We start from the raw sequence: 16,801 nt of genomic DNA on the forward strand, positions 1-16,801 counted from the left end.
CGCTGAACGAAATGGAAATTAAAAAATTTTTACTGTCTTAGTTTGGGGGTGTGATGGGCGTGGGGGGGGGCTAGTTGCCCTCCAATCACTTTTCGCTATGAAAAAGGGCACTAGCCCTTTGAATTACTAATCGAATGAGCCTGTTTTGAAGTTTCTACGACAACGCCTTCTATAAAAACCTTATATGCCCCCCGGCCATAACTTACAACTCTTGCCCTGAGGGTTGTGAGGGAGTGTCCTCATCAGAAACATATTTTCTATCTAGAAAACAACTACGCTGAACAAAAAGGCTACCTCAAAATTTTGATTGGACGTGTTTGGGGGAATGATAGGCGTGGGGGGGGGGCTAGTTGCCCTCCAATCCCTTTCAACTATCAAAAAAGGCACTAGCCCTTTGAATTTCTAATCGAATGAGCCTGTTTTGAAGTTTCTACGACACCGCCTTCAATAACAACCTTATATGCCCCCAGGGCATAACTTAAAACCCTTGCCCGAGAGTTGTGGGGGAGTGTCCTCCTCAAAAACATATTTTCTGTCTGGAAACCAACTACGCTGAACAAAATGGCTATCTCAAAATTTTGATTGGATGTGTTTGGGAGAATAATGGACGTGGGGGGGGGGGCTAGTTGCCCTCCAATCACTTTCGACTATTAAAAAGGGCACTGGCACTTTAAATTTCTCAATCGAATGAGCCTGTTTTGAAGTTTCTACGGCAACGCTTTCTGTAAAAACCTTATATACCCCCACTGCATAACTTACAGCCCCTGCCCTGTTGGTTGCGGGAGTTCTTAAAAACGAATTTTCTATCATGAAATCAACTACACTACACTAAATGGCTATCTTAAAATTTTCATTGGATTTTTTTGGGTAAATGCTGGGCGGGGGAGGGCTAGTTGCCCTTCAATCACTTTCGACTACTAAAAAGGGCACAAGCCACTCCAATTTCCAAACGAATGACCCCTTTTTGAAGTTTCTACGACAACACCTTCTATAAAAACCTTATATGCCACCTGGGCATGACTTGAAACCCTTGCCCTGAGGGTTGAGGGGGAGTTTTCTCCTCAAAAACATATTTTCTATCTGGAAATCAACTACGCTGAACAAAATGGCTATCTCAAAATTTTGATTGGATGTATTTGGGGGAATGAAGGGCGTGGGGGGGGGGGCGCTAGGTACCATCCAATCACTGTTGACAATTAAAAAGGATAATGGTCCTTTGACTTTCCAATCGAATGTGCCTTTTTTTCCGCTTTAACAGCAACACCAAGTATATAAACCTTGTACGCCCCCAAGGCATAGCTTAAAACCCTTGCCCAGAGGGAAGTAGAAATGTGTCCTCATCAAAAATAAATTGTCTATTTTGAGAATAAAAATGTTGAAAAAAATAGCTACCTCAAAATTTTGATTGGATGTGTTTGGGGGAATGTTGGACGTGGGGGGAGAATAGGTACCCTCCAATCCCTTTTGATTATTAAAAAAGGCACTAACCCCTTGAATTTCGATTTGATTGAGCTTTTTTTTAAATCGCTACGGCGAAGCCTTCTTTGAGAACCTTATATGCCTCAAGAGCATAACTCAAAACCCTGGCGCCGATGATATTGGAGGAGTATCATACTAGAAAACATATTTTCAGTCTGGTAATCAACTAGACTCAACAGAATGGTTATCTCAAAATTTTGATTGGATGTGTTTGGGGTAATGATAGGCGTGGGGGGGGGCTACTTGCCCTCCAAGCACTTTTGACTATTAAAAAGCGCACTAGCCACTTTGAATTTCCAATCGAATGAGCCTGTTTCGAAGTTTCTACGACAACGCCTTCTATAAGAACCTTATATGACCCCAGGGCATAACTTAAAACCCTTGTCCCGATGGTTGTGGGAGAGTCTTCTCATAAAAAAGATATCTTCTTTGTGGAAATCAAGTACGCTGAAAAAAATAGCTATCACAAAATTTTGTTGGGATGTGTTTGGGAGAATAATAGGTGTGGGGGGGCTAGTTGCCCTCTAATCACTTTTCGCTATTAATAGGGGTACCAGCCCTTTGAATTTTCAATCGACTGAGCCTGTTTTGAAGTTGCTACGACAACACCTTCTATAAAAACCTTATATGCCCCCAGGGCATAACTTACAACTCTTGCCCTGAGGGTTTTGAGGGAGTGTCCTCCTCAGAAACATATTTTCTATCTGGAAAGCAACTACGCTGAACAAAAAGGCTACCTCAAAATTTTGATTGGATGTGTTTGGGGGAATGATGGGCGTGGGGGGGGGGGGTGGTGGTGGCTAGTTGCCCTCCAATCACTTTCAACTATCAAAAAAGGCACTAGCCCTTTGAATTTCTAATCGAATGAGCCTGTTTTGAAGTTTCTACGACAACGCCTTCTATAAGAACCTTATATGACCCCAGGGCATAATTTAAAACCCTTGCCCTGACGGTTGTGGGGGAGTGTCCTCTTCAAAAATATATTTTCTATCTGGAAATCAACTACGCTGAACAAAATGGCTATCTCAAAATTTTGATTGGATGTGCTTGGGGGAATGATGGGCGTGAGGGGGGGGGCTAGTTGCCCTCCAATCACTTTCGACTATTAAAAAGGACACTGGCACTTTAAATTTTTAATCGGATGAGCCTGTTTTGAAGTTTCTACGACAACGCCTTCTATAAAAACCTTATATGCCCCCAGGGCATAACTTAAAACCCTTGCCCTGAGGGTTGTGGGGGAGTTTCCTCCTCAAAAACATATTTTCTATCTGGAAATCCACTACGCTGAACAAAAGGGCTATCTCAAAATTTTCATTGGATGTATTTGGGGGAATGATGGACGTGGGCAGGGGGCTAGTTGCCCTCCAATCACTTTCGACTATTAAAAAGAGTTCTAGCCACTCCAATTTCCAATCGAATGAGCCCTTTTTGAAATTTCTACGACAACGCCTTCGATACGAAGTGCCCGGGTATGGAGAAAAAACCTGCCTATGAAATTGAAAGTAGCCCTGTAATGGCTGTGTTCTTCTTATCCCCACTGTTTGATAGGCTCCACAGCCTGAAAGAGAGCTGTGACGTTTTGTATGATGCTGTAATTAGAACTATCTAATATTCTAGACCATTTTAGTCGTGGGTAAACTCAGTACGAGGAATCGAATGGTGCAGTAAAAATTATCTTATCTCTTACTATTACGAAAATGAAAAAAGAGACATAAGCCACTTTTGGACGTAGATCGCAGGACCAAAAAGGAGAAGCGGGCAGAGCACATGTCTCTATTTTGACCCTGTTTCTTCAGACTTTGATATTTGGCATGTGTCCCCTTTTTGGCTTAAGACTTAGCCAAATTTCAGTATGAGACTACTGCAGATAAACTTCTGTCCGAAAAATGGTGAATGTCGCCGTTATTTTGGCTCTCCTGAAAAGTTATAAAAAATGGTGTTTTGTCAACCTTGTAATTATTAGACAATTTTTCATTTCTAGCCTACATAGCATCGTGCTTGGGGCAGAGAGACAAACAAAACACACACTGAAAAAAGGGAGAGAAAAAACTAAACGAAAGGAGAAAAACTGTAAACAAAATTAAAATAAAGTATCGTAAAAATTTAAACTCTAATTTGACCCCTTTTTATATCTTCATATTGTAATTATTTACTCTGTAGTCACTCTATTTGACACACACACAAAAAAAAAACACACACACAAAACACAAACACAAACAAACACGCATCCGTGATCTTTCTTCAAGCAAAATATGCAAAATTCTATATTTTCATGTATAGGAGTCTGAAACCTCTACAGTAGGGGGTCTCTGATATACTTAATCTGGTGTGTGAGAATTTCAACAAGATCTATTGACGTTTTTGGGGTTATTCCCCCTTTTTTTAAATTGGACACATTTTCTCAGGCTCGTAATATTTGTATGGGCATCATTGAACTCGATGAATTTTATATTTTGAATTAGCATCAAAATTCAATTCTTTTGATGTATCTATTGTTATCAAAACTCTGTTGTTTTAGGGTTTCGGTTTCGAGCCGTGTCGCTCTTTGCTTACAGTTCGTTACCACAAACTGTTTGATAAACAAGCCATCTACTCTACATTGCATTTGATTAGGTATATTTTAAAGCTCTTAACATGAATTTTCATTCACTTCATCAATAATTTTCATTTACTCAATTGTAATTCTGTTCCTATAAACGTAAACAATTAAAACCTATGTTTATCCTAGTGGTATAGTTAAGGAACTCTTCGCTCCAACCTTGGAAATTGAAAAATAATATGAAAGAATATGATTGTTTTGTTATATGGATAATCCTACAATAGACTTCATTTGGTCAACACCCCCCAACCTCACTGAAGAAATGAAGTTGCTCTTCATAAATGGAGTATCATCTTTCTTACTTCCACAAGATCCACTATGTCATTTTCAATAATTCATCCCTCATTTTTATTTTGTAAATAAAAGTTTTCTAAGGTGTTGGCTCGATTTTAATTCAAAAAAGAAAACCCAAACTGGAAAAGGCTTTTAAGAATAAGGCTAAAATAAAATTGTTCTTTACCGAATATCAGTTGATCAGCTCAATGGGATACCACTATTTTTTAAGAATTTCGATAAAAACCTTATATACCCCCAGGGCATAAATTAAAACCCTTGCCCTGAGGGTTGTGGGGGAGTGTCCTCCTAAAAACATATTTTCTATCTGGAAATCAACTATGCTGAACAAGACAGCTATCTCAAAATTTTGATTGGATGTGTTTGGGGGAATGATGGGCGTGGGGGGGGGGCTAGTTACTCTCCAATCACTTTTGACTATTAAAAAGGGCACTAGCCACTCCAATTTCCAAGCCCTTTTTGAAGTTTCTACGACAGCTCCTTCGATACAATGGCCCGGGTGGAGGAAAAACAAATTGTGCCCACATCGTTCTTTAATTAGGCAGCGCTGGCGCGCTGACTATGATTGTGAATGCCTTTGATGCAGTGGACAATGGAATCCTTTGGTGAAGCTGAGGAATTTTGGGTTTTGTGGCGGTTTTTTTCGTCTACTGGAATCTTTTCTTCAAAATCGAAAACAGTTTGGTAGTGCTGGCGAAACTAAATCAGAAGTCTAAAAGTGTCGAATTCAGCGTTCTTCCAGGGTCTGTTTTAGGGCCACTACTATTTCTTATATATAATGAAGACCTGCGAAATGCAATCAAAGGGATTTTGATTTAAAATGTAGTGAAATTGGAGTATCAAAAACTATTTCACCTTATTTTTCTGACGACACACATCTTACTGTTGCTACAAAAACCGAGGAAATACTTATGCAGAATCTTCAGAATGACATGTTAAATACAGAAAAATGAATTAAGATCAACAGAATCCAGCAAACCAACACCAAATCTTGTTTTGTAATGTACAGGAGAAGTGGCAATTACTACCCTTGGATTGACAAAGTTATGTGAAAATATTTTGCCTCGGCATGTTTCGACGACGTATCTAGGGGTGATTGTTGACGAGTGCCTTAGCTTCAAGGAACACATTTCATGTGTTAGTAGCAAGGATGCAAGAAATTTTGGGGTGATGAGGAATGAAGCACCTTCTGTATAGCTGTCTTTCGTGGTCAAGTACGTTTTTAACTCACATTCGTCTCCTTAGAAGTTTCAGAGGCAACGCTATAGCGTTGCCTATAGTAAAGGCCATAAGGTTCCAACGTTTTATTATTTTTTGTTTCCCAGAGGCACTTCGTATAGAAGGGGTGGTCGTAAAAACTTCGGAGGGTGCTCATTCGATCGGAAACCGAAAGTTCTAGGGTTTTTTTTAAACAGTCAAAAGTGATCAGAGGGCAACTAGCGCCCCTCCCCCAGGCCCCTCTTCCCCAAGTACATCCGATAAAAATGTTGAGATAGTCATTTTGTTAAAAATAGTTCAAAGATCACATTACAAAAACTCCGGGGTCGAAACAGCCCCCCAGGGTCTGCAGGCGTTGTAAGTCTGCGGTCTGCGGGCAAATATGGCTCTTATGGAAGGAATGCTTGTACAAACTTCAGAGGGGGCTCATTCAATTGGAAATTGAAAGCTCTAGTTCACTTTTTAAGAGTCAAAAGAGATCGTAGGGCCGACTAACCCCGGGACCATATAAAGTTTTTATGTAATGGGTGGTCGTATAAACTTCAGAGGTGGCTCAATTGATTGGAAATTAAAAGTTACAGTTACCTTTTTATGAGTCAAAAGTGATCGGAGGGCATCTACCCCCCCCCCCCCCGCCCACATACATACACACGTTTCCCCAGATGCTTCCGATTAAAGTTTTGAGATAGCCAATTTGTTTGAAATAGTTCAACGATCAGACAAAAAACTTTTGGGTCAACATAACCCCCCTAGAGTTCAGGGAACGGTTGTTAACTTATGCCCTGGGGCATATAAGGTTTTTATGGAAGAGTGGTCATACAAACTTTGGAAGGGTCAAAAGTGATCCCCCAGAACCCGAGGGGAAGTGTTGTAAATTGTGCCCCGGGGACATATAAGGTTTTTATGGAAGGGATGGTAGTATAAAATTCGGATGAGGCTCATTCAATTGTAAATTGGAATTTCTAGTGCCCTTTTTAAGAGTCAAAAAGGATCGCAGGGCAACTAGCCCCATCTCCTAAGGCCCTTTTCCCCCAAATGCATCCAATCAAAATCTTAAGATGGCCGTTTTGTTCAGAATAGTTTAAAGATCAAATAACAAAACTCCGGGGTCGACACAACACCCCAGAGCCTGGGGCAAGCGATTCTGCATACTGGGGATTCTGCATATTAGATAGATATATAGAGAAAAGTATTTTAAAGAAAAATATACGGCCATGAACACAGTAAAATAACATAAATGAAAGGCGCAAATAACATAGACTTTGATCAGCAATCATCATAAAACACTTAAATGAAACACTACATTAACCTAATAATAGTACTTAATACTTGGAAAAACGGTCATTGAAAAAAAAAGTAACACTTAACACTTGGAAAAAAACTTAAATGAAACACTACATTTACTTTACACTGGGATTTTTTTTTTTTAGTTGACAAAATTTCAAGATACCTTGACATTCTTTTGTAATTTTTTAGTGGCCATACCTAGAAAGAATTGTTTTCTGTCTTCAAACTGTCCAAATACTTTACCCCCCCCCCTTATGTTCAAATACATAGCCCAAATAAATATATTTCCCATATATTCTGTCACTTGTCTTTGTCTTATCTCGAACTAAGCTGAAAAGACTAACGAAGAAACCGATTTGTTCTCGAGTTTTACACAGCGTAAACTGTAAACTTGAGTGAGTTGCCAAAAATACACAAGTACCAAAACTCCTTTGCCCTACGGAAAAAAAAAACTCGAATAAAATTCTCAAAATTGGAAAGCCTTATTTTCCACGGGGGGCGGGGGGTATTTTCCGGAGGGATTTTTCCGCGGGGGGGGGGGGATTTTCCAGGGGTAATCACCGGGGGGGGGGGGGTGTAAACGCCCGCCACCATATACCCCTCCCCCCCCAACTCACACACATCCTCTTTTCCCCTAATGAATTCAATCAAAATTTTGAGATAGCCATTTTATTTAAAATAGTCCAAAGATCAGAAAACAAAAACTTTGAGTTCAACTTAGCCCCCACCAGAGCCTGGAGGAAAGGTTGTAACTTATGCCCCAGAGCCATATAAGGTTTTTATGGAAGAGTTAAACTTCAGAGGGGACTCAAATGACTAGAAATTGAAAGTGCTAGTTCCCTTTTTGAAAGTCAAAAGTGATCTGATGACAGCTAGCCCTGGCCCCCCCCCCACCTCACCAACCCTCTTTTCCCCAAATGCATCCAATCAAATTTTTCAGACATTCATTTTGTCCAAAATAGAACAAAGATCATACAATAAAAATTCCGGGGTTTGCACAACCCCCCAGAACCCTGGGAAAAGTGTTGCAAATTATGCCCCGGAGGCATATAAGGTTTTATGGAAGAAACGGTCGTAAAAACTTCGAAGGGGGCTCATTCTATTGGAAATTGAGTGTTCTAGTTCTCTTTTTAGGAGTCAAAGGGACTGGAGGGCAACTAGTGCCCCTGCCCTCTTTACCCAAAATCACTCCAATCGAAAAGCCATTTAGCCATTTTTCTAAAACAAGGGATAGCCATTTTGTTGAAATAATTCAAAAGATCAGATAACAAAACCTCCAGGGTTAGCACAACCTCCAGGATCAGCACAACCCCCAGAGCCCGGGGGCAAGTGTTGTATGTTATGCCCTGAAGGCATATAAGGGTTTTTACGAGGTTTTTAAGAATAATTAAAGATCAGATAACCCCCACCCCCAATAAACAATTATTAACGATATTTTATTCCAAGACTTAAGGGAGCTGACTCCTGGCCCTCCCTGCATGGCCCCAAAAAAAGGAACGTACTAACCATATTTTATTCTAAAATTATGGGAATTCACTCCAGGCCCTCGATGGCGCGAACCCCCCTCTCCCCCTCCCAAACAATCAACTGAAAAAAACATTTTATTAACGACATTTTATTCCAAAACTTATGGGAGCTGACCCCTACCCCTCCATCGCCCGATACCCCCCCCCACACACACACACACACCACCAAAAAAAAACTATTAATAATATTTTATTCCAAAAGGTATCGGAATTCAGTCTAATTTTATTAGCTCTTTCCAAAAGAGTTCAAGACACCTATATTCTTCACTACAAAGAAGAGTTTGGCTACTGCCCGTTTCCCTAACGGTAAAAGCATAACGCCTACTGTGTATTTGCGCTTTACTCAAACAAATTATACTAAAAATATTTTTTTGTACTTATTACAACATTGAAAATAAAATGAAAATTACAGTGAAACCTGGCCAAGATTTACCAAGAGGCCAAGTAGGCCCTGCGGTGTTCACTATTGCCGAAGTTTTGAGGATTCACCCAAAAATCTTGCGAAAACGGAGCGGCAAAAACGCTTGTTCCTAGAAGCGTCAAAGCTTTAAATGCGGCCCTAAGTGAAACAAAATCTTGAGTTGGTGAGTTTTCAGCAATTAATATCATTCTATAACAAATATTCATTTTAATTTTATTAGGTCTTGCCAAAGTCGTTAATTTATTTTGGAATACAAAATTATTTTGAAATAGGGAATTTTGAAAATCTTGAAACTTTGGCAATAACGAAAAAAAAAACGAACAGAAATTAATTTAAAAAAAAACTCCGAAAAATAATTTTTTTAAAGAAAAGTAAAGGCCATATTAAGCTTAAGATCAGAAGAAATAGAAACTTACAAAATAAATCAAACTCAAAACGACTAGAAATTACTATTAAAGAATAAATAAAACCCGAAACGAACAGAAATTAAATAAACAATCATAGCAAAAAACACACAACAGGTACTAATATAATTGAGTAAATAAATCTTAAAACGACTAAATACTTAAATCGAATATCCAAATCAAGCTTGAAAAGAAAACATTTTTTTTTGCTTTTGAAGCATAAATGAAACCCAAAAACGAACAGAAATTAAACAAACAATCATAGCAAAGAAACATACAATAAGTACTAACATTAAATGAATAAATAAATCTGAAAACGAGCAAAACTTAAATGTAATATGCAAATCAAGCTTAAAACGAACAAAAATCGCTACATGCAAGAATTTGGGTTTAGCTTCCTCTAATTGTAAAAGTCTAAAACCTACTGCGTAATTGGCGCTCTACTGAAAACTACACGTGCCTTGAACAGCCTTGAAAAGTACAAATAAAATCAAACTGAATATTTGATATATAATGATATTAATTGTTGAAAGATCATCAGTGTTCAAGATTTTATTTCACTGTATTATATTACAAATATTTTCTTTTGAACTTATTACAACATTGAAAATAAACATGAACATTATAGTAAAATTAAATTTTGAAGTCATGAGCTTTCAGCAATTAATATCATTATATTTCAAACATTCAGTTTAATTTTAATAGTTCCTTCCAAGACTATTCAAGATAAATATAGTTTCAACACAAACAAGTGTTTGGATACTGCCCCCTTCTTTAACTCTAAAGTTCTAAAGCCTACCGCGTCATTGGTACTTCACTGAAAACGAATTATATTACAAATGTTTTCTTTTCCAGTTATTAAAGCATTGAAAATGAAAATAAAAATTACAGTGAATAAAATAGAGATGTCGTACTTTATCAATTTTATTCAGTAGTGGCCCGTAATCATGTATACAAGTATTTCACACAGAATATTTTTAAAAACTGCAACAAACAAGCTTTAATCAAATGCAGATGGGAACCGGTTATAAGCAACAGTAATATATTTTTCACAGGAATAGATTTTATAGAAAAATTACTGTTGAGTATACTTACATCACGTATACTTACAACAATAATTGAAAGTAAAGTAAAAAAAAATATAGTAAAAGCTTACAAACCTTGGCTACGGTAAGGAGAACTATTGATTGCTTGACAGAATCCAGATATGCCTGAAATTTAAAATCTGTTACTTTAAGTAAACACAACGAAGTTTTCCCAGCATTTAACAAAACGCTTTTAATCGACAAACTGGGAAAAATAGGTTTATTGATATAAAGTTCTCAGCTGCAGATCTCAAATGTACATAGTCACACATGTAATAATTTTAACAGGGGAGAGGGTGTGCTAGAGAGCTCCCTCAAGGGGGTGGGGGGGAAGGTCAAATGACCAGACGAAAGTTTTTAGGCCTAAGCCTTTCACTTTTTCTGGAAGGCCCTCCAGATCAACCGAGGAGTTATGTTTATCGAGCAGTTATGGATTACTATAGTTCTCGATTATGTGCAAGATATTGGGTGGTGCAGAATGTTATATATATATATATATATATATATATATATATATATATATATATATATATATATATATATATATATATATATATATATATATATATATATATATATATATATATATATATATATATATATATATATATATATATATATATATATATATATATATATATATATATATATATATATATATATATATATATATATATATATATATATATATATATATATATATATATATATATATAAAACAAAAGTACAAAACAAAAGTCAGATCAAAACAAAAGTACATCATTAGAACCACCTTGTCTGAAACCCTACTAGATAAATAATGAATTACATAAAGGATCGATACTGTAGATGGGAATTTAGTAGGTATCATTGGTATATATAATAAAAAACGACCTTTTGCCTACATTAATTTATATTAAAGTTTTTATATTTAGATAGGAGGCAGCTAAACTGAGTTTCTTTTAACTTTAAACTTAAAAGATATTGCTTTAAATTCAATATATTAAAATATTCTTTCCGAGGGGGATTCAAATATTGAAAACCCATCGGAAAGAACATATTAATATTGATAATATATTGAGAATATATAAATATAAAGAATATTTAATTCAAATATTGAATCCCCATCGGAAAGAATATATTAATATATTGAATTTCAAAAAACGTTCAAAAATTAAATAAAAAAACAAGTTTTTTTTAACTGAAAGTAAGGAGCGACATTAAAACTTAAAACGAACAAAAATTATTCCGTATATGAAAGGGGCTGTCCCCTCCTCAACGCCTCGCTCTTTACGCTAAAGTTTGACTTTCTCGCAACTCTATTTTTTTTAAACAATAAAAAACTTCAGCGTAAATAGCGGGGCGTTGTGGAGGGGACAGCCCCTTTCATATACGGAATAATTTCTGTTCGTTTTAGGTTTTAATGTCGCTCCTTACTTTCAGTTAAAAAACTTGTTTTTTTTTATTTAATTTTATATTAAAAGACGATCATTTGGATAACTAACCATTGCATATATTGGACTTCGCTAGCTACTTGAGTGTTTGAGGTTCGTCTCTTACTGTTTCAAAGAAGAAAAAGCCGTAGGTTTTTTAATGTTTGTAATCATATAGAATATTACGAACCTCAGTTGCAACTGAAGTCATCATAAAGTTTTACTATAATGTCATTTATAGTTTTAACCCACTATTAAGACGTCATCCGGGTTACAGTGGTAGCTTTCAACCTAGTAAGAGACGATCAAGTGCCCTAGTAAACAACAAAATAGCCCATAATTCCTATGAGCAGAGTCAGATAAAAATAAACAATGTACACTATTAGAACCACCTTGTCCGAAACCCTTATCAAACAGTTCGTGGTAACGAACTGTAGGCTATAGTAAGAGCGACTCGTCTCAATAGTGACAGAAACTCTAAACAACGAAATTTTAATATCAAGATACATCAAATGAATCATATTTTATCGAATCTAATTTTAAATATATAAGTTTTATCAAGTTTACTCATATCCATCAAGAGTTACAAGCCTGAGAAAAATTGCAGTATTTTCAAAAAAAAGGGAAAAACACCCCTTAAAAGTCATAGAATCTTAATGAAAAACACATCATCAAATTCAGCGTATCAGAGAATCTTACTGTAGAGGTTTCAAGGTCCTATTTGCAAAAATATGTCGTTCTGTATTTTTTGCCAGAAGAAAGATCACAGATGCGTTTCTATTTGTTTGCCATTTTCCAAGGGGTCATCGTATCGACCCAGAGGTCCTAGAATTTTGCGAGAGGGATTATTTGAACAGAAGTTCTAGTGCCTTTTTTAATCAATTTATAGTAAAGATCGATGTGGGTACAATGTATTTTTTTTTTTTTTAGACCAGGGCACTTCGTATCGAAGGAGTTGTCGTAGGAACTTCAAAAAGGGCTCATTCGATTGAAAATAGAAAGGGCTAGTGCACTTTTTAATAGTCAAAAGTGATTGGAGGGCAACCAGTCCCCCTCCCACGCCCACCCTCCCATTTGCCCATTATGTTTAAAAACTAAATGTTGTCTTAAGATTAAATCAAAATGCACTGTGTTAATGCTAATTCCCAATAAGACATCTCAGCAGTATCCCAAGAACGACTGAGGGTATTATGTTCAAACTTTCGGGGCTACTTTTGCTCTTAAAATTTAAACAAATCAAAACAGCGTAAGTGTATCAAAGCTATCAAAGAAAGTAAACATATTTTTTTCGAATGGTATCAAGTTTTCTATTTCAGGTCAACTAGTGGAGGTATGAAACTAAATTAAACACTACTGAACACTACTATTTGTGTCCTGATTTTTAAAAGGGTGTATGGTGTTAAAAGTTGTTGAAAATTTTTCCCAAGCATACAAATAGCAGGCCAAACTATAAAGTCTTAAAAAACGAAAAGATTTAAAGTATTATTTTTTTCCCCTGAAAAGACTATGTCAATATAAAACGAACAGAAATTAATTAAAAAAACTTTTTCCACAAAATAAGTTTTTCAAAGAAAAGTAAAGAACTCCATTAAACAAAACATGAGCAAAAATAAAATAAAATATTCTACGGATTATTAACCTACGGACTACGGACAAATGACCAGACGAAAGTCTTTTTGCCTTTCACTTTTTCTGGAAGGCCCTCTAGATCAACCGAGGAGTTATTTTTATCAAGCAGTTATGGATTTCCATAGTTCCCCAAATTGTAAATGTTTTTACTTTTATAACTTTAATAAATCAAATAATATTAACATTTTGATTACTAAATATCAGTATATGTATATTAAACTGACAATGCACATTCATTTGTATTTTTTCAGTAAAGTGCAAATTTTGTTCTGGCGTTGGGAAGGCATAGGGGTTTTGCGCCCAACTTACGTTAATTTCTGCTTGCTTTAAGTTTGACTTGGTTATTTATTGTAATTTCTGTTCGTTTTGGGTTTCATTTAATTATCGATGCTGATTTGTGGTAGTTTCACGCTTGGTAGATTATTTGATTTAATCACTATCTATAAAAACCTAATACGCCCCCAGAGCATAACTTACAACCCTTGCCCCGAGGGCTCTGAGGGGGTTATCATCCTCAAAGGCCTAATTTCTAAAACTTTTAACTACGTTGAACAAAACAACTATCTAAAAATTTTGATTGGATGTGTTTGGGGAAAAGGTGGGCGTGAGAGGGGGGATAGATGCCCTCGAATCACTTTCGACTATTAAAAAGGGCACTAGCCCTTTGAATTTCCAATCGAATGAGTCCTTTTTCAAGTTTCTACGACATAGCTTTCAATAAAAACCTTATATGCCCACAGGGTATAACTTACAACTCTGACCCTGAGGGCTTTGGAGGCAGTGTCATCATCAAAGATATAATTTCCGGACCTTTGAACTACTTTGAACAAAATAGCTATCTCAAAATTTTTATTGGATGTGTTTGGATAAATGGTGGGCGTGGAAGGGGTGTTAGTTGCCTTCCAATCACTTTCGTCTATTAAAAGGGGCACTAGCCATTTTAATTTCCAATCAAATGAGCCCTTTTTGAAGTTTCTCCGACATCTCTTTCTATAAAAATCTTATATGCCCCCAGGGCATAACTTACAACCCTTGCCCTGAAGTCTGTGGAGGGGGGGGGGGTTGTAATACTCAAAACACCTACTTCCCAGAACTTTCAACTATGTTGAACAAAATGGCTATCTCAAAATTCTGATTGGTTGTGTTTGGGGAAATGGTGGGCGTAAGAGGGGGTTAGTTGCCCTCCAATCACTTTCGACTATTAAAAAGGGCACTACCCTTTTGAATTTCCAATCGAATGAGCCCTTTTTAAAGTTTCTACGACAGCGCTTTCTATAAGAACCTTATATGCCCCCAGGGCATAACTTACAACCCTTGCCCTGAGGGTTGTGGGGGAGTGTCCTCCTTAAAAACATAATTTCCATCTGGAAATCAACTACGCTGAACAAAATGGCTATCTCAAAAATTATGATTGGGTGTGTTTGGGGAAATGGTGGGCGTGGAAGGGGTGTTAGTTCCCTTCCAATCACTTTCGGCTATTAAAAAGGGCACTAGCCATTCCAATTTCCAATCGAATGAGCCCTTTTCGAAGTTTCTACGACAACTCCTTCGGTACGAAGTGCCCTAGTATGGGGAAAAAAATAATACATTGTGCCAACATCGTTCTTTACTTACGCAGCGCGATTACGCTGCCTATGATATACCCAGATATATTTGACTAGACCCATGGGGAGACGAACTCGAAAAATTAGGCTTAAATAAAGATAAAACAACAAATAACATCAAAGGGAATGGTTTTCGATTGTCCTTGAGCCAGAGCCAATAGTATATCAGTTCAAGTGAAGTTTTACAGTCTACATCAGAGAAACCTATCTGGAATTGTTCGGCCCCAAAGCAAAGGCCATTGCTAAATTGTCAAAAATGAAAATGAAGAGCAGCGAGTCAATGAAAATCAACCTTGACAGCGAGAATCAAAACTTGTTCAAATTGAAAATGATAGCGATGATGATTGGGTTTGGGATTTTGACATGGATAAGGTCACCAATACCGACCATACCGTTGAAATCAAAAATATGGATAAAACGTTGGAAGAAAAAAAAATCGTCCCACCACCTGAACAATTAAAAGAAACAATGTTTCGGCGATATGTCTTTCATAATGACAAAAGACAAGCCAAGGCAAAAAAATAAGCCTGTGTCTCATCACCGGAACAATTGAAACAAAAGAAAGTGGCTGCGCTTGCCGTTAACACCTTGTAAGTTGAAAAACCTGTACTAGATAAATCATTAGAAGAAACAGAGGTTTTTGTCCCACTACTTTGACAATTAAAGGAAGCGGTGGCTTAGCGACACTTGTTTTGTAATGACAAAAGACAAGCCAAGGCAAAAGTTAAAGGTTCAAAAAAAAAAAAAAATGTGATTTTACAAAAGCAGCGCTTTTAATTTAAGGTCCATTTGGTCATCATGACATCCAGAAGAGTCTCAAATTGTCTGCGTTTAGAAGATAACCGACAGTGAGAATCTATATATAGAAGCCTGTCGAGTGTCCCATACCTTTATTAAAAAAACAAAGGTTCGGCGATATGTATTTCATAATGACGAAAGATAAGCCGAGGAGTAACGAACCAAACAAATTGAAAATGATAGGGATGATGATTGGGTTTTTGGTTTTGACATGGATAAGGTCATCAATACCTACCATACTTTTGAAAATCAAAAATATGGACTGGATAAATCATTGGAAGAAAAAGAGTTTTTTTTTTCCCACCACCTGAACAATTATAAGAAACAAAAGGTTCAGCGATACGTCTTTCATAATAACAAAAGACAAGCCAAGGCAAAAGAAGAAGTTTTTGTCACACCATCTGAACAATTGAAAGAAATAAAGGTGGTCGTCATTGCCTTCCATACCTTTGAGAAACAAAAACCTGGACTGGATAAATCGTTGAAAGAAAAAAAAGTTTATGTCCCACCACCTGAACAATTGAAACAAACCAAGGTTCGGCGACATGTCTTTCATAACGACAAAAGACAAGCCGAGGCAAAATTCAAAGATCCAATAAAATATATGTAATTTTACAAAGGTAATACTTCTAATTTAAGGTCTATTTGGACGTCTTGACATCAAGAAAAGGCTCAAATTGTCTGCATTTAGAAAACAAGCGACAGTGAGAATCTATATATAGATTCTAGCGACAGTGAGAAAACAGTATAGAAAACACGCGACAGTGAGAATCTATATATAGAAGCCTACCGCGTGCCGGGGCCCGGCAGCGAAGCCGCCGGGCACGCGTTACTATATATATGTATATATATATATATATATATATATATATATATATATATATATATATATATATATATATATATATATATATATATATATATATATATATATATATATATATATATATATATATATATATATATACAGTTTTTTTTAGAAAAAATAAATAGTGCACATCTGTAGTCCTACCTTGGAAAGTCTGTCTAACCAGAAACTATTTGA

The 16,801-nt window shown here is 36.6% G+C and overlaps 1 protein-coding gene across 1 annotated transcript in view; it reads right to left on the reverse strand.

The window, feature by feature from the left end:
* The window catches only part of LOC148946718 (oxysterol-binding protein-related protein 9), a 159,889-nt gene that overhangs the window by 75,364 nt on the left and 67,724 nt on the right, over nt 1-16,801 (reverse strand). The window contains exon 5 of the mRNA XM_089096347.1: nt 10,389-10,439. Within this exon, the coding sequence (XP_088952473.1) occupies nt 10,389-10,439 (51 nt within the window). The remainder of the gene's footprint in view (nt 1-10,388; nt 10,440-16,801) is intronic.

Source organism: Artemia sp. Qi Xiang Cuo, chromosome 11 (assembly GCF_049724085.1).
Source record: "Artemia sp. Qi Xiang Cuo chromosome 11, ASM4972408v1, whole genome shotgun sequence".
In the NCBI taxonomy this organism is placed as follows: Eukaryota; Metazoa; Arthropoda; class Branchiopoda; order Anostraca; family Artemiidae; genus Artemia; species Artemia sp. Qi Xiang Cuo.